Source organism: Dama dama, chromosome 22 (assembly GCF_033118175.1).
Source record: "Dama dama isolate Ldn47 chromosome 22, ASM3311817v1, whole genome shotgun sequence".
In the NCBI taxonomy this organism is placed as follows: domain Eukaryota; kingdom Metazoa; phylum Chordata; class Mammalia; order Artiodactyla; family Cervidae; genus Dama; species Dama dama.
Window position 1 is genome coordinate 40,063,421 of NC_083702.1, and position 19,181 is coordinate 40,082,601.

Consider the following 19,181-nt stretch of genomic DNA (forward strand, 5'->3'; position numbering starts at 1 on the left):
ATTCTGTTGACAAGACATATAATGATACATGTAGTCAAAAATAAGTGAGGGAGCGTAATAAACCTAATTTTAAGAGCCTGTGTTCTTTTCCACTATATTATACTCCTGAAACACATTCTTAATTCTCTAAAAATTTAATATTATGTTAATACACTAAAAAATTCTTAGATATAAAAACAATCTTTCAATATGCTATTATACATGCATACTACAAGTCAACTTTCCAAGAATAGAAATGCAGTGTAAAATCAAAAAGACACAGACCCAAGAAAACAATCTGTATCATTCATCCACTGATTTATAAATTGTACAGTTACAGGTCCAGGGTTGTGAGGCAACTGAATTCGTTCTAAAGTATGTAGCAGCAAATCTGGGTTGTAGTACAACGCAGCAATTGCAACCTGAAGACACATAGTACGAAGCTCACTAGTTTTGACCCCTCGGGTTAATCGCTCCAAAACAAGTTGCACGAACAGTGGGATGCACTAGAGGAAAAAAGAAAAAGAGAAATCAAGTAACTTTTACAGAAAGCTGAATGCTGGTAAAGTGTAATCATTAAATAAGATACTCTTAAAGACAGTAGAACTTGCTACTTTAAATCATTTTCAGAATTATAAAACTCAGAGAGACTAAATGGCCAAAAAAGGTCCTAGAGCAGTACCAAAATGTCTCCTTTCCTTTTAACTGAAGATTACACCTAGATGAAGATTGTCCTCCAAGAGTACACAATCAAAAAAACTGCAATAATCCAAATGTAGACTCAGGCACTTCCATGTTTAAGTCAAAATGACTAGGATGGAGTTTTTGTTTGATAAATCAAATTGGAAATACACTTGACCCTTGAACAAAATGGGTTTCAACTATATGGATCCATTTAAATACAGATTTTTTTCAACAATTAACACTACAGGTCTACACTATCCATGGTTAATTAAATCCAGATAGGGAGAAACCATGTATACAGAGGGCCAACTAGAAGTTATACACAGATTTCTAACTGCACAGAGGGTGAGCACCTCTAACTCCTGCATTGCTCAAGAATGAAGTGAAAAAAAAAAAAAAAATGAGACAGAATAAGCATGATGTGATCAGAATTTCTCTTAAGGAAAATAAATTCCTAAAAAAGTCACAGGGATATAACATACACATGGTTTGCTGTTGTTCAGCCACTAAGGAGTGTCTGACTCTTTGCAATTGCATGGACTGCAACACCCCAGGCTTCCCTGTCCTTCACTATGACCCAGAGTTTGCTCAAACTCATGTCCATTGAGTTAATGATGCCATCCAACCATCTCATCCTGTCACCCCCTTTTATTCCTGCTCTCAATGTTTCCCAGCATCAGGGTCTTTCCCAATGAGTCAGCTCTTTGCATCAGGTGGCAAAAGTACTGTAGCTTCAGCTTAAACATCAGTCCTTCCAGTGAATATTCATTCAGGGGTTGATTTCCTTTAGGAATGACTGATTTGATTGTGCTGTCCAAGGGACTCTCAAGAGTCTTCCCCAGCACCACAATTCAAAAGCATCAATTCTTTAGCACTCAATCTTCTTTATGGGCCAACTCTCACATCCATACATGACTACTTGAAAAACCATAGCTTTGACTATATGGACCTTTGTCGGCAAAGTGATATCTCTGCTTTTTAATAGGCTGTCTAGGTTACATCAAGTGAAATGCTGGGCTGAATGACTCACAAGCTAGAATTAAGATTGCCAGGATAAATATCAACAACCTCAGCTATGCAGATGATACCACTTTAATGGCAGAAAGTGAAGAGGAATTAAAGAGCCTCTTGATCAGGGTGAAAGAGGTGAGTAAAAGAGCTGGCTTAAAACCCAACATTCAAAAAACTAAGATCATGGCATGCAGTCCCATCACTTCCTGGCAAACAGACGGGGAAAAAAGTGGAAACAGTGACATTTTATTTTCTTGGGTTATAAAACCACTGCAGACAGTGACTGAAGCCATGAAATTAAGACACTTCCTTCTTGGGGAAAAAAGCTATGACAAACCTAGACAGTGTATTAAAAACCAGAGACATCACTTTGCCAACAAAGGCCCATATAGTCAAAGCTATATTTTTCTAGTAGTCATGTACAGATGTGAGAGTTGGTCCATAAAGAAGGCTGAGTGCTGAAGAATTGATGCTTTCAAACTGTGGAGCTGGAGAAGACTCTTGAGAGTCCCTTGGACAGCAAGGAGATCAAACCAGTCAATCCTAAAGGAAATCAGTCCTGAATATTCACTGGAAGGACTGATACTCAAGTTGAAGCTCCAATACTTTAGCCACTTGATGCAATGAGCAGACTCACTGGAAAAGGCCTCGATGCTGGGAAAGATTGAGGGCAGGAGGAGAAGGGGGAGACAGAGGATGAGACCATTGGATGGCATCACCAACTCAACAGACATGAGTTTAAGCAAACCCCAGGAGATACTGAAGAACAGGGAAGAATGGCATGCTGCAGTCCATGGGGTCACAAAGAGTTGGACACAACTTAGCAAAAGAATAACAACGTTACTACTTAAGAAGGTGAGGAGATAATGACTGTAACTATTTGCTTATTTTTTTAAATGAAAGTATAAACTAAACACTGGGGGTGGGGGGAGGTGGAAATGGGGAAAGAGTAATGGTAGAGTGGACAGGGATGGAAGCTAGGTTTTTCTGAATATACCTTGTTTTTTGTAAATCAGACTTTAGACTATGCATATGTTTTGTTTATTCATATTTAATTATTCAAATTAATTATTCAAATTTAAGCAATCCCTAGTTGTTAAAATAAAATGAATAATCGAACAGGGATTATTTTAAATTACTTTAAAATTTGTGACTTCACATGTTTGGCTATAAATATTCCTAGCATATGAATATACCCTTGAGACAAAAAGAGCTACTAAAAAACCTTCAACACACATGTTTAAGACAATATAATCACATGTTTGTGGCCATGCTGGTATAACTACACTGACACTGTGTATATACTTCTTATTATGAAGTGGAGGATAATCACTTTATAATGTTGTGTTGGTTTCTGCCATACATCAACATGAATCAGCCACAGGTATACACTGTTCCCTCCCTTCTGAACCTCCCTCCCATCTCCCATCTGTCCAATCCCTCTAGATTGTCGCAGAGTACCAGGTTGAGCTCCCTGTGGTACACAGCGGCTTCCCACTGCTCCCTACTTTGCATATGGTAATCTATATGTTTCAATACTACTCTCTCAATTCATCCCACCCTGTACTTCCCCCACTGTGTCCACAAGTCTGTTCTCATGTCTGTGTCTCTACCACTGCCCTGCAAACAGTCTCATCAGTACATCTTTCTATATTCCATATATATCCATTAATACTCAATATTTGTTTTTCTCTTCCTGACTTACTTCACTCTGTGTAAAAGGCTCTAGGCTCATCCACCACACTAGAACTGCCTCAAATTTGTTCCTTTTTATGGCTGAGAAATAGTCCATCATATATATGTACCACAACTTCTTTATCCATTCATCTGCTGATGGACATCTAGGTTGCTTTGATGTCCTGGCTATTGTAAATAGTGCTGCTATGAACACTGGGGTACAAAGTTGTGGTTTTCACAGGGTATGTCTGATAGTGGGATGCTGGTCATAGGGCAGTTTTATTCCCAGTTTTTTAAGTTTCCATACTCTCCATAGTGGCTGTATCAATTTACATTTCTACCAACTGTGCAAAGGCGTTCCCTTTCCTCCACATTGTCTCCAGCATTCACACTTTGTAGATTCTTTGATGATGGCTATTCCGACTGGTGTGAGGTGATATCTCATCACAATTTTAATTTGCATTTCTCTAAAAATAAGCAATGTTGAGCATTTTCTCATGTGTCTATTTGCCATCTGTATATCTTCTTTGGAGAATGTCTATTTAGGTCTTCTTCCCATTTTTTAATTGGGTTGTTTGTTTTTCTGATATTGAGCTGTATGAACTGCTTGTATATTTCAGGGATTAATCCTTTATGAGACTCTATATATTAATACATATTAGTGGGATAAAGTAAATGAGTAATTATGATGAGGACAAGGATTCTGGGTTTAGGGGATATTGATTAGGATCAATTTGGTTAAATAAAAATAATGTAGTCTTGAATTTGAACTGGAAATATCCATGTCTTCTAATATTGCATTCGTCTCAAAATAACATAATATGTATTTCCTGGTTCTGTTTTGCAGAAATAATGACCAACTCAATAGCAGAGGCTATCCCTTTTGCTTATAGTTCTGGAATACCATTTCCCAGGGTAGGGCAGGAAATGTACAATGTGAACCTGGAGCATCTAGACACACCAGATAGCAGAAAATTTCCAAACACTACTAGAGTCAGGTCAAAAGCACTCATATGGCAAACTCAAGAGGCTCCCACTAACCAAGGCTGAAAGACCTCTGTGTACCCGAAACATTCTGAAGTATTATTTTAATATTATTTGAACTTACAGATTTAAATGAAACATGTCAAATAAAGTTGAATCTGTAAGTTCAAATAATACTAAAAACCAAAAAAAAAAAAAAACAAACCCCAAAACATCTCACTGGTCATCTTTGGAAGACGCTAGGCAACAAACTTATTGCCTCAGTCATGACAAATAAAGGGAAATACTCAAACCATTCCTCAGAGGAACCTAATAAATTGACGAGAAAACACTTCTCTTCATAGAAATATTTCTACTCATAAATGAAGAAAGAATGACAGAATTAAAATATCATCACCACCAGCACTAAGATCATAAGATGAGAGACAACCAGACACCTGTGCCTCCTGGTAGGAACACACACCACCACCTATGAGGCATTCTTGCCAAAAAAAATCACAAATAAATCTTACCAAAATATCTAGATATAACTACCAATTTATAGGAAATACTGAGGAATTTCATTCCAAGGTGTTATAATCCTTCAGCACAGTAGTGGTAACCTCACTAACATTAGACAGTGAGCTAACTCAACTTTCTGACATAGAAATGCTTGGATACCAACTTTACAATCCCTCTAACAATCCAGTTTTAGAAGTAGAAATCCACAGTATTACACCTGAAATTCTTATTTGCTAACTTCAAATGAGTCTATCCAACTAAAAGCAATTCCTCTACTCAATCTTTCTTTACTAGACTTACTAAACTTCTCCAAACTGAAATTTCAACTTTCTTCGTTTCTTAACAATTCTATCTAACTAAGAAGATAAAGCCATTGGACTTAAGTTTTGACATCCCTTCTTTCTACCTCAAGACACATCTCTATAACAGCATTATCTAAGGTGGAAATAAGAACATATTTTGAGATGAATGAATATGAACATATACCAAAACTTATTAATGTAGCTAAAGCAGCAGTTAGAGGGAAGTTTATAGCTATCAATCTCTATAATAAAAAGCAAGAAAGATCCCAATCTAATAATCTAAATTTCCACCTCAAGACTCTGGGAAAAGAAGAGCAAGTTAAACTCAAAGAAAGTAGAAAAGAATAAATTATGAGGTTAAAGCAAAAAGTAATGAAATAGCAAACAAAAAAACGAGAGAAAAATCATAAATTGGTTCGTTGAAAAAATGAACAAAATTAACAAATTTTTACTTGAAATAACAAAAGGGAAAAAAAGAGAAAGAAGATGATAATTACTAAAATCAAAAACAAACAGGGTCAATATCACTGACCTACAAAAAGATAACAAAATATTATGAACCTGCATGCCAACTAATTAGTTGTTAACTTAGATGAAATGGACAACTTCTAAGAAAGATGCAAACTCCCATATTAACTCAAAAAGAAATAGAAATACAAGTAGACCTATAACAATTAAGAGATTGAACTGGTAATTTTAAAACTACCCACAAAATAACCTCAGGCAAAGATGGCTTCACTGCTATATTCTAACATTTTAAAAACACCAACTTTCATATATTCTTCCAAAAAATAGATGAGGGAGTCCTTCCCAACTCATTCCATGAGGCCAGCATAACACTGATTCCAAATCCAGACAAAGATACCACAAGAAAAAAAATTACAGATCAATATCTCCTATAAATATAGACACAAAAATAGTTATAAAAAATACCATCTAACTGAATCTAGAAATATATAAAAAGGATCATATTCCATGATCAAGTACGATTTATACCAGAAATTCAACATTGATTTAACATCTGAAAATCAACAAATACACCACATTAAAAGAACAAAAACCATATGATCATCTCAAGAGAGGCAAAAAAGCATCTTACACTCCTTCATGACTGAAACACTCAACAAACCAGGAGTAAACAGGAACACACTCAATCTGATAATAGACAGCTATGAAAAACCCACAGCTAACACTAGACTTAATGGTGAAAGGAATGCTTCCTTACCTAAGAACAAGACAAGGTGTCACCATACCTATTCACAATTGCACTGAAGGTTCTAGCCAAGGCAACTAGGCAAGAAAAGTAAAATAAAAAGCACCCAGGTTTGAAAGGCAAACTCTATCTGTAGATGAGATGACCTTGTATACAGAAAATCCAAAGAAATTCTCTGAAACTCTATTAAAACTAATAAACAACTTCGGCAAGGTTGCAAGAAACAAGATAAATATACCAAAAAAAATGTATTTCTAAACACAGGCAATAAACAACTTGAAAATAAAATTAAGAAAACAATACCACTTATAGCAGCATTAGAAAGGATAGAATATTTTAGGAAGATTTTAACAAAAGAAATGTACTTGAAAACTACAAAACATTTTTGAAAAAAATTAAAGATACCCTAAATAAAAGGAAAAGGAAAGACATCCCATGTTCAGGGATTGAAGTATTCTCAGAGTGACAATACTTCCCAACGTGATCTAAAGATTTAACACAATGCTTATCACAATCCTAGCTGTGTTCTTTCCTTAAAATGACAAGTCAATCCTAAAATTCATATGGAAATTCAAGGGTCCAGATTAGCTAAAAGAATCTTACACAGGAAAACTGGAGGACTTAATACTTCCTAATTTCAAAAACTTACTACAAAGCTACAGTAATAGTGCAATCCTGGATTAAGGACAAAAGAATTCATCAAAACTGAATGAAAGTCCACAAATAAATCCTCACATTTATAGTGAATATATCTGACAAGTTTGCCAAGACATTTTAATGGGGAAAGAATAGTTTTTCAACAAATAGTGCTCCTAGACACCTTGACATCTACATGCAAAACGATGACTTTGTACCTTTTCCTCACACCATCTACAAAAATTAACTCAAAATGAATTGAAGACTTAAATGTTAGAGCTAAGACCATAAATCTCTTAGAAGAAAATGGAAATTTTTTTGTAAACTTAAATTTAGCAATGATTTCTTAAATATGATGACAACCACAACAACAAAAGAAAAAATAAATTAGACATCATCAAAATTAACTTTCCTGTGCTTCAAAGGACATCATCAAGAAAATGATAACACAAAAATTGGGAGGAAACTTTTACAAAGTATATATCTGATAAGGAACTTGAGTTTAGAATATATACAAAGAATCCCTGCAACTCAAAAATAAATAAACCAATTAAAAATAGGCTAAAAAATCCAAATAAACATTCTTCAAAAATATACAAACAGCCACATGAAAAGATGCTATCGTAAGTCATCTGGGAAAATGCAAACCAAAACCATGAAATATCGCTACTAGGATGGCTATAACAAAAAGACCAACCAAGTGTTAGTGAGGATATGGAGAAATTAGAACTCTCATTCACTACTGGTAGGAACAGGAAATGGTGCAGCTGCTTTGGAAAAGTTTGGCAGTTCCTCAAATCATTAAACACAGAATTACCACTCCTATATATATACATATATAGATATATATACCAAGAGTAATGTCCACACAAAAATCAGCATACAAATGTTCATGTCAACATTGTTCACAATAGCCAAAAGATGGAAATAAGAAAAATGTCCAACAATTGACAAATAGCTAAAATAAATGTGATATAATCACATGATGAAATATTTATCAATTAAAAGAAATACAGTACTGATATCTGCTATAACAGGAAGGTATATTTTAAAGTATTATGTGCTAAGTAACAGAAGTCATTCACAAAGAACCACATTTCATTTATATAAAATGTCTAAAATAGGCAAATCTGTAGAGAAAGAAAATAGAATAATGGTTGCCTAGGGTTGAGGGTTATTTAGGTGAAATGAGAAATAACTACTAAAGGGCACAGAGTTTTCTCAGAGGTAGTGATGAAATATTATGAAAACTGACTGTGATAATAGTTGCACAATTTGGTGTCTATATTAAAAACCAGAGAAGCATAAACTCTAAATGACTGACTGGATGATATATAAATTATATCTCAATAAAGCTGTTATACAAAAACATATGGAATAAATATTACAGAATTGAAAAAAAAAACTCTACACTTATACTTGAACACTTTTCTCAGTAACTGAATATCACACCACAGTTGTATCAAAAACTGAATTAATCTTGTTAAAATATATATAATATTTTTATATCAATACAGAAAAATTTTTTTCCTTTTTGCACCTTCATTTCTGACTGAAAAAGATATCTGGGAATATTTCAATAGCATACACAAAAACAAACGAAAAAAGCAACTCTCTGGGGATCAAACAGCAGGATTTGTACACTTATCTCCTTCATGATTTACTTGTTAGTCCCTTAAATTATTACATATTTTTCTGTGTATCTAGAATGCAAGGAATAATTTCCAAATTGCATGGGTATTTTTGTTATAAGATTTGAACCAGTAAATACAAACTATAGGCTATCTTTATAATTTTTCGTCATAATATAAACAAAATGTCAAGCAGGCATGTAAATTTTAAATTTTAAACATCAAGTAGGATGTTTTCTACACATATATTACCTGATCAATTCCCCTTCCTTTGCACTGAAGAATGATGACTTCAAGAAGTTTGGCTGCATGACATTCTGCATCTTCTCCTGCATCTCCACATAGTACCTACAGTAATTAAAATTTCACTCAGCAGTGAACAGCACTGTAAAACTTTAATCAAGTTTACATAAACTAAATATCACGTAAAAACCAGCCATTAGAATCATGGTGTTTGCATCATGAGTTTACCTTGCCAACCCAAAAAAAGGAAGTTCAAAATAAAGTCCATCTATCTTTTTTATCTACTCTAATTCCTTATATGAGTAATAATACACTTTATTTAACTCTGGATTAAAAAGTAGGCTGCTACCTGTCTAGACAAATAAAGCTTCCCTTTAAGTAAGTCACCAAAAACAATAAAATGATACAATGAAATTAAAAACAAAAACAAAAACCTTCTTAAACAATGAAACAAACCCTGTATTCTTCCTATTTTTCTGTTCTTTTTGAATTCCTGTCTATATCCACCCAGTTTTTCATAATGAAACCATAAATATAATATTACATACCATTTAATTTCCTCACTTGGACTTTATAACTTGAAGTACTTTCCAAAGATATTAAACCTTTTAGGACTAAACAGTACTACAGAAGATGAATATAACAAAGCTTACCAGACTGTTCCCCTAATGACAATTCTGTATGTTCACTGAATGAACAATTATAGAAAGCACATGTTCATACAAAGAATAGGACAGCCTTATAATACAGTTCACAGAAGAGAGATTTATAGAGTACAGGCACACTTAGGTTAGAAATTAAGAAATACGAAAAAATTAATGAGTTCAAACACAAGACATAAGAAAAAGAACAGACTTAAAGAATAAAGGTGAGACAGAAATTAGGAATAAAAGACAAAAAGAGGTAACAAAGAGAAATCAAAACTAGATTCATTTTTTTAAAGACTTTAATAATTTGGCAACTTCTATCAAATGTATTTTTTTCAAAATTATTTTAAAAAGCAAAGCAAAATTTTAAAAAATGTTAGGAATGAAAGATATAAATACCTATAAAAGAAAGATTAAAAATGAAAATACTATGAAGAATATTATATTCTTTATAGTCTTTTAAACTCAGATGAATTGGATAATTTCCTAGACAAATATGATTTAAGAAAGCTGAATTTTAAATCTTTCCAGATAAAGATGACAGATATGAACATCCCCATTCAATTTTTCCCTTCCCAAAGGCCATTAAAATGAAGATAAACATAATTTTAGAGGCATACATCCACAAAGACAAAAAAAAGGAAAAAGAGACAGCTATAAAATTATGGAAGCTGGAAAACAGATGGGTCAGGGAGCTGAACTGTAAACAGGTAGCTAGCAAAACCAAGAATCAACCCTATTTATATAAAAAAATTCCACCTCTAGGGCAGTGTTTCTAGATCTAGATTCTAAGTATGAATGGACTCTGGGACCAGATGCCTAGGTCTAAATCCTAGCTCTGCCATTTATGAGCTGTTTTTAGATGCTATTTCACCTCTGTGCCTTACTGTTCCCATCTGTAAAAAGGAATATAATAATATATTTATGTCATAGGATTATATGGTACAGAAAGAAAAAAAAATCAGTCCCTTTATCCCAAATTGCATTTACTTGGTTTCTCTGTTTGCTGGTTTGAGGTTTTGTTTCTCTTCCTTCCATAAAAGGAAAAGAAGCAAAATACAGTGCAGTAGTTAAAAAATGGGCTCTGGAACTAGATTTGTTGTTTAGTCGCCCAGTCATGTCCAACTCTTTGTGACCCCATGGACTACAGCACGCCAGGCTTCCCCATCCTTCACCATCTTCCAGAGTTTGCCCAAATTCATGTCAATTGAGTATGCGATGCCATCCAACCATCTCATTATCTGTTGTCCCCTTCTTCTACTGCCCTCAATCCTTCCCAGCATCAGGGTCTCTTTCAATGAGTCAGCTCTTCACATCAGGTGGCCAGCTTCAGCATCAATCCTCTCAATGAATAAGTGTGTTGTGTTAGTCGCTCAGTCATGCCTGACTCTTTGCGACCCCATGGACTGCAGACCCCCAAGGCTCCTCTGTCCATGAGATTTTCCAGCAAGGATACTGGAGTGGGTTGCCATTTCCTTCTCCAGGGGATCTTCCCAACCCAGTGATCAAACCTGGGTCTCCTGCACTGCAGGCAGATTCTTTACCAACTGAGCTACAAGGGAAGCCCCCACATTCAGGGTTAATTTCCTTTAGGATGGACTGGTTTGATCTCCGTGCTGTCCAAGGGACTCTCAAGAGTCTTTTCCAGCATCACAATTCAAAAACATCAATTCTTCAGCACTCAGCCTTCTCTATGGTCCAACTCTCACATCCATACATGACTACTGGAAAAACCACAGCTTTGACTAGACAGACATCTGTCAGCAAAATGATGTCTCTGCTTTTAAATACACTGTCTAGGTTTGTCATAGCTTTTCTTCCAAGGAGCAAGCATCTTTTAATTTAACGGCTTCAGTCACTGTCCCCAGCGATTTTGGAGCCCAAGAAAATAAAAACTGCCACTGTTTAAATTTTCCCCTCATCTATTTGCCAGGAAGTGATGGGACCAGATGCTATGATCTTAGTTTTTTGAATGCTGAGTTTTAAGCCAGCTTTTTCACTCTTCTCTTTCACCTTCATTAAGAGGCTCTTTAGTTCCTCTTTGCTTATATGACCTAGGTCACTTTTCTAAACCTCAAGCACAATGCAAAATGCCTCTCTCCTCTTTGATAAAAAGGTGATATAATGCTGAAAAGATTAAACAAATTAATGTATACAAATGCTTAGGAAATACCTGATATACAGAGTGCACTAATAAGACAATAAGAAATAAATTTTATCTACTTGCTAAGAAGGATATCATTAGGAACATCACTGTTACTCTATCTGCTACAATACAGAGCAGCTAATTGTCTACTTGCTACTTTCTCTGCCCCTTTTCCTCACTAGCAGCTATCTCTGTAACAGCAAAAACCTGAGGACAGGCAGGTGATTATGCCCTAACAAGTTGGATTCCTACAGAAGCTATATGAGTCTTCAAAAATCATGATTCTACTCCTGCAGTTTATATGTGATGAAACAGTGACCTCCCCAAATCTCCCCGGCTCTTTAAAACTGAACTGAGACCTAAATTAGATAAACTGATTATGAGTTCAGCACTCTTAACAGAGGCTGGTACACATCTCTTCTAGGAAGGAAAACAGACTGTACACTAGCTATCTTACTCCCAATTCCAAAGTCAAACTTAGGTTTCTGGCTATTTGAACTTTCTAAAATCTGCCATCTCTATGTAATACAGTTTTATATTTATGAATATACACATATTCACCTAAAAGAGGAGGAAAGCATTAGTCATGAATCACTCCTAGATATAACCAAGAAGGGGCATTTGTGACAAAGATAACATAGTAGACAATCATGCTTGTGCATAAATACAACAGTAGTCATTATGTGGCTTACAAACTACCCTGTATTGAGTTAAATGATGCTATCTTTCCAACTAGTCCAATTTTTCTTTGTCTTTTTTATGTTCAAATTACCTATACCTAGTGTTTTCCAATATATACATTCAATTAAAAGAAAAATCACTAATTGACAAACTGTGATACTTTCCTAGCACTCTTCCTTAATCAAGTAGTAAATCTGTATTTTTGAAAGAAAAAATACATGGAAAATTATTTACCTAAGCATTGTGAAGTACACAGCTATAGAAGTAGCAAACATTAAGTATAACACACAATATGAAATTTACAAAATGACAAATATATGTTCATAAGAGCAATATACAACTAAATGTATAAGAAATAAATTGAGAGAATATCTGAAGTAAAATACAACACTAGTCAGTAAATATTAGTAAGAATCACTACAACAGATGATTAGGACATGCTTACCTTTCTACACATTGTAAAAAGTATTTCTAAATGCTTTGGATTTGACAGTAAAGTATTTGTATCTATTGTCACATAATTATGCAGAAGAGGCATCATGTCTGGAAAAAAATTCAAACTCTCAATGAGATTTGAGTAACAGAAGTAGAAACAAATTATTACCACTGAAAGCACACATTACTATCTTCCCTTGCAACCACAAAATGCTAGAAACTAAAACGGTACACCTGGCTCTATTTATTGATGAGGGAAATGTGGATCAGAAAGATTAAAATTCTCATCATTTACTGTAGTGATTGTTATGAATTTTCTTCTTTTTCCCCATAGCACTCATTACCATCTGACACACTCTATTTGCTTATTTGTCTGTGTGTTTCCTAGCCTCTCCCACCCCATACTAGAATGGAAGTGTCAAAAGGGCAAGGGCTGTCTATTTTGTTCTCTGAGGTACTGCTGAGCTTAGAACAATGCTTGGAATATAGTTGACATTCAGAAAATATTAATATATGGATATATACTTTGACTGCAAAGTAATTTAAGATTCAGTAGGAAATATAGCCTTCCTACTACGACCTCTTTGCCTAGGGCTGAAAAACAGTCCTACAACAGCACCACTCAACAGGAAAGGAAGAACAATTATTTTCTGATTAGTACTGGAATCATATGTCTTTATGTCAAGTGTCAAAGGAAATAATACCTATCTAGACACAGAACAGCAAAAATGTTACATGGTCAAAGTCATACCTGTAAAATATTCAAAACAATCCTGCTGAAAAACCTCATATAATATGCCTAGAAGCTGCCACATTTGAGGAGAAATACCATGGCAAGTTAAACTGTAAGCCAATGAAAGAATTTCTTCATAGAATTCTAGAAAGAAGAAAATATCTTGTTAGAATCCTAGGAAATAGCAAATATTAAACACAAAGACCACACAGAAGAGGATTTAGGCCATATACTCACACATATCTTATATCTAACATACTTTTGAGCATTTGTTTCTCAGCTCCCGTCTCTTGCTACCTCTATTAATATTTGCCATCTTCCATTTCTCACTAAGATCTGCCCCCTACTCAATAAGATAAGGCAAAGATCTGTTTTTACTAAACTTACTTGCAATACTGAAAAGTTATATTTTTTGTGTTTTGTAATATAGAAAATAAAGTTTATATATATAACTATATTAGAAATGATACAAGAAGGAACAGATTATTGTATATCTCTCATGCACAGGATTTTAAATTCACAAACAATTAATGTTCTTCAGAGAACTTAATTCTTATCTAGGCGAAAATATCCATCTGCCACATGTATCTTTTTACAAACTATAGACAGAATATATTTTGCCAATTTACAAAGATTGTAAAATTAGTACAATATTTTTCAACTTACTTCAAGATAATTATACTTACTATTAAAAGAGTCCAAAGGGAATATTCTTGCATTTGTACATATACTTATTATTCTTACCCTCATTCAGAAGGAAATTATATCTAAACATACAATCAGAAAACACAAACCTCAACACAAAAATTTCAAAAATTTCCTACCATGTCACTGAACAAAAAAGTCTAACTTCAAAGTTTTGGGGTTTTGTTTTTCCTTCTTTTTATTCAAGGGAACCAATATTCATCCTGGAAGCTTGAATAAAAATTTTTTCTGTAACATTATTCAAAATTTAATATATTTAAAAGCTAGCAATACAGATATTTGCCTTACCAAAAGCAAAATAAGATGGAAATCATAGATACTGGGAAATAATTTATGAAAGACAATCACTTGAAATACAACCAATGGCCTGAATAAAAAATTTCTGAAAGTTCTGTTCAGGAAAGCAAATGCCTCTTCCTAATGTGAAGCCTGAAAGAAAGAAGAGAGGTCCAGTATTTCCTTTCATGCTCTTGATGGCTGCAGCCTGTGTACTTTACCAGGCCACTCAAGATGCTCCAGACCAGGACTATGAGTCTGAGGGAGAAACTAAAAGGCACAAAGCTGTTCCAGTTCTTTTTGTGGGGGGTGGGGAAGAATTAGGAGGATCACGGTCTGTGCTGGGAGTCTGGACTATGGTGGGCAGCAGTGTAGGACCCAGTGTTGAGCAAGGCAGCACTGGCCTTCTAAGCAGACCATTTTTATGGCAGAATCCTGGCTGACTCTGGCCAACTCCAGCCTTCCCACTGCTTTGGTGAGCTACCAATATCCTTCCACCAATTCCATTCATGTTTAAATTAACCAGAAGCCTTTTCATTTAGTCTCAGCCAAGACAACGGACTATTAGGGTAGGATGGTTGTACTAACTTTGACTTACTGCATAAGATAGAGCAGTTAAATCAGTAATGGATAAGCTTAGCTTTTAATAATACATGAAGTTCATGAGTAAATTAGCAATAAAAACAGGCAAAAGAAGGAGGCAAAAGGAGGACAGTGGAAAAAGACTGGACCATGGACATAAACATGGTCAGACTGCTATGGTGGGGTCCTGTACTAACAGCCCACAATATCTTCTAGAATTAGGCTTTTTTGTTTAACCTAAAATCTTACATGACTAAATATTGGTTCAAAAAAAGGGCCATTAACAGTTCATACATCACAGCTAAAAACACAAGAGAGATCACCTTGGCACTAGAGATGAGATTAGAGGAGACAGGCGGCGATTGAAACTCTTCTCTGCCCACCACACTCAAGAAATAGGCCCCTTTTCTTTTCTTAACATCCTGATTTTTTTTGTTTTTTTTTTCTGATGTTTTAATTGCCCAAATTACAAATCTGGCACAGGCAGATCACAGAAAGTTGGTATAAACCACTTCACTTTGCTTTACTTCACAGTTTTTTCCTAAAGACTACTTACTTTAAATGTCAATGGAGATTACATAGTTGTGACTTATTTATTTTACACCTAGTGGTTTGTACCTCTTAATCCCCTTGACCTGAAATAGTCACAAGCATGTAATGCACAGCGCATAGGGGATATAGTCAATATTTTATAACTTTGTATATAGCATATTCTATAAAAATATCCAATTACTATGTTATAAACCTGAAACTAATACAATATTGTAAGTCAATACAATATTCACATGTTTGAAGTCCTTAAGAGAAATTTTTTAATGGAGAATTTTCAGTTGCAATCTCTTCACAAATAAGGACATAAGTGAATATATTCTTTCTGAGTGTATCAGAATCTCTGACGTTATGGTCCAGGAAGTTTCATTTTAACTAGATCCTCAGTGATTCTTATCCACATCAAAGTTTGAGAACTACTGCTTTATAGTGATGATTTCAAAAGTAAGGACTACTTTGGCAAAGTAGAGGATAATCCTCTAAAATGGGAGAAGAATGTATTAGAACACTTAGAGATAAACACATTCATTTATATTTAATCTGATGTTTTACATTTCTCTTTATGTAAGTAAATGTAGCACAGTAACATGTATATTGCATATAAATATATATTCGAGTATTATTCACATACATTAGAAGTACATGCTCAACTTTTTACTAATGGTATGAATGATAAAAGTTTGGAGATGGCTGCTCTAATGTGGTAACCTGCTTTTGTTCCATCTTTCTATCTCCTACACTATACAGGCTACATTTCTCTTCTACCCACAAGACTTGTGGCTGGTATCTTCAAAATGCTTGGATACTATGAAAACTTGCCTCTTCTACAAATCCCAGTCAATCTGTAACATCCAACATTAACTACTGACTCTACTCAGAAGTCATTTACCATAACATAACAGAATAACAATTAATTCACACTTCTGATAGAAAATATGCCTATCATCTCATATTTTTCAATCCTAAAGTAACCTCACCTGAACCTCATCTTAGTTCTTCCTTTCTAAAAAAATTTAAAATCTCTGTTCTTTAAAAACTCCAACAACAACAATTCTTAATTGGGTATGTTAAGCTTACCTCTAAATGAAAATCTAGAAATCTAATATTAGAAAGTATATCTAAAAACTGAATAGAAGGCAAGCTTCTCTTTCTAAAAACTGTCCATCTTGTTGAATTTGAAGGGCTAAAATGCATTTTTCATCAAATTTAAAAATAGTCTCAATTTACCTTTTTATTCTATCTTAGAACTTACCAATTACATGTTTCTGTAAAACAAGATCAATGATCCGTAGACAGATATTCTCTAACTGCTGAGTAACCTAAAGACAAATTTTAAACATTTAGTTTAAAATTCATCATAACCCTTAATTTAATCTATAAATTTAATATTATCCCAATAGAAATACCAATAGGAACTTTTTTCCAATAGGACCTTTTTGAGAAGAGAAATTAAGAAGTTAATTCTAAACTCCATATGAAAAATTAAACATGAAAGAAAAACCAGGAAATTCTGAAAAGTGGGCTAATGATGGAAATGTGGGTTAAAATCATAATAAAATTACAAGTTTAATTAATTCCTTATCTCATATTTTATACCAAAATTAATTCTGAATATGTCTAGGACTTCAATGTGAATACTTAAGCCATAAAAATACTAGCCATCTTTTTCAGATTTCTAATTTTACTCTTCATACATTAAGTATTTGTACACATGTAAATATTCCTTCTAAGGAAATCTTGTTTTCAAAGTTTGCTTTTAGTAAGTCAAAGTTCAAAATCATAAGACTGGCAGTCAGGAGACCAAGATTCCAGTCCTTGTTTTGCCTCTAGTTACCTATGACCTTGGCAAAGCCATCTAGCTAAAGGCTTTAAGATTTTTCATCTGTAGGTTAGGGAAGCTAGATTTGATTAGTGTATCTCAACTTTAACCCATTCCTCCTTTGATAATCACAATAAGGTCATATGCTCCTTTAACTTTATTTGAAATTTAAAATAAAAGTAATATCAAGAATTAAAAAATTAAAACAGATAAAATGGTGGGGTTTGTTGTTTTTTTTTTCAAACTAATCCTGATGCTTATCCTACTACTGCCCATCCTCCAGAAAAACATATTTGGGAAAACGTGACAAGACGATTTCTAAGTTCTCTTTAAATTTAAAATACAAGTCCTACATATAAGGGGAAAGAATAATCCTTAAGTATACATGCAATTTAACTTGAAAATCTCACCATTACAGAGAGGCCCATATATTTTCAACAAGGACACAGCAATACAATAATGAATATGGAAACAAAAATTCACATTAAGTCTTTTAGGCAAAGAAAGGCCTGCCTAGGAGAAGAAAATTGAACCATTTTTAAGAACCTGGTAAGCATCCATTAGTATGCGATAAACACAGGATAAGTCAACAGCCACAGGGTTTAACAATGCTATTTAAAGAACCAGCACCTGCTTCCCAAGTCCCACTGTATAAAACGAGAGCTGCCATCATTGCCAAACAAGTCAACTGTGCTAACAGAAGTAATGAACACAAATCTAATTTAAGTAAAGGCTATATAATATATAATACTTGGGGAGGAGAGCAGGAGGTTTTAGGTAGGCAATAATTGATACATTATCAGGATATATCAAGTGACTGCAACTCTAAATCTACAAATTCCCAACTCCGTGAACATGAGATACTACCTAAACCTTGAGCTCTATTTCTGCAAACGGGCACCACCACTACCTGCTCTATGGCAGGGCGACACGGTAACATTCTATCAGCTAATGGAGAAGGGAAGACAGAGGACGAGATGGTTGATGGCATCACTGACTCGATGGACGTGAGTTTGAGCAAGCTTTGAGAGCTGGTGATGGACAGGGAAGCCTGGTGTGCCGCAGTCCATGGGGTCACAAAGAGTTGGACACTACTGAGCAACTGAACTGAACAGAACAGATATGAGAGTGCTTGATAAACATCTGTGCAAATTCTTAATCCAATGTTGTTCTGGAATTCAGCCTAGGAAAGATGATGTTTTAAGCTCTCTTCCCTTCCATTCTCAGGTATTTGTTACATCAGTATTTTGTTCTATTATTTAAAATTTGCCTCTGTAACTGAATGGCAGTCTCTCTCTACCAAGAAGACCAGACTGTGGATTCCAAACAGCGGGGCTTATGTCTTATTAAATTTGGTTTTCCCCCAAGCCTACCCTGGCACATAGCAGATGTGATGAACTAAACTAAGTTTAGCAAAAGAGATATACTTTAAAACCACATGCAACATTTCCCTTCAATCATTTGAATACTTTTCTTTAAGATTTGAGGGTAGTTTTTAAAATCCAGCAACATAAACAGCAATTTAAAGGTCAAGACTTTAAAATTCATGACCAATGATAATATAAATTTCACTTACTATAATTACATCATAAAACACAAGGAAATCCTACCTCTTTGTGATCTTCTACAACTGTCAAGATAGTATCAATGGTATGTAAAATTCCCATAGCCATTACAGTCTTGTCTTCAACTTCTTCATATTCATCACTTTGAAGAACTTTGCCAAATATCTCAGCCTACAAAAATA

At 34.4% G+C, this 19,181-nt stretch overlaps 1 protein-coding gene across 2 annotated transcripts in view; it reads right to left on the reverse strand.

Annotated features, from left to right (window-relative positions):
• The window catches only part of IPO8 (importin 8), a 72,508-nt gene that overhangs the window by 14,689 nt on the left and 38,638 nt on the right, over positions 1-19,181 (reverse strand). For both annotated transcript variants that reach the window (XM_061125210.1, XM_061125209.1), the window contains 6 exons: positions 19,045-19,170; positions 16,868-16,934; positions 13,522-13,647; positions 12,781-12,878; positions 8,871-8,966; positions 265-485 (listed from right to left, as the gene is read on the reverse strand). In XM_061125210.1, the coding sequence (XP_060981193.1) occupies positions 265-485; positions 8,871-8,966; positions 12,781-12,878; positions 13,522-13,647; positions 16,868-16,934; positions 19,045-19,170 (734 nt within the window). The remainder of the gene's footprint in view (positions 1-264; positions 486-8,870; positions 8,967-12,780; positions 12,879-13,521; positions 13,648-16,867; positions 16,935-19,044; positions 19,171-19,181) is intronic.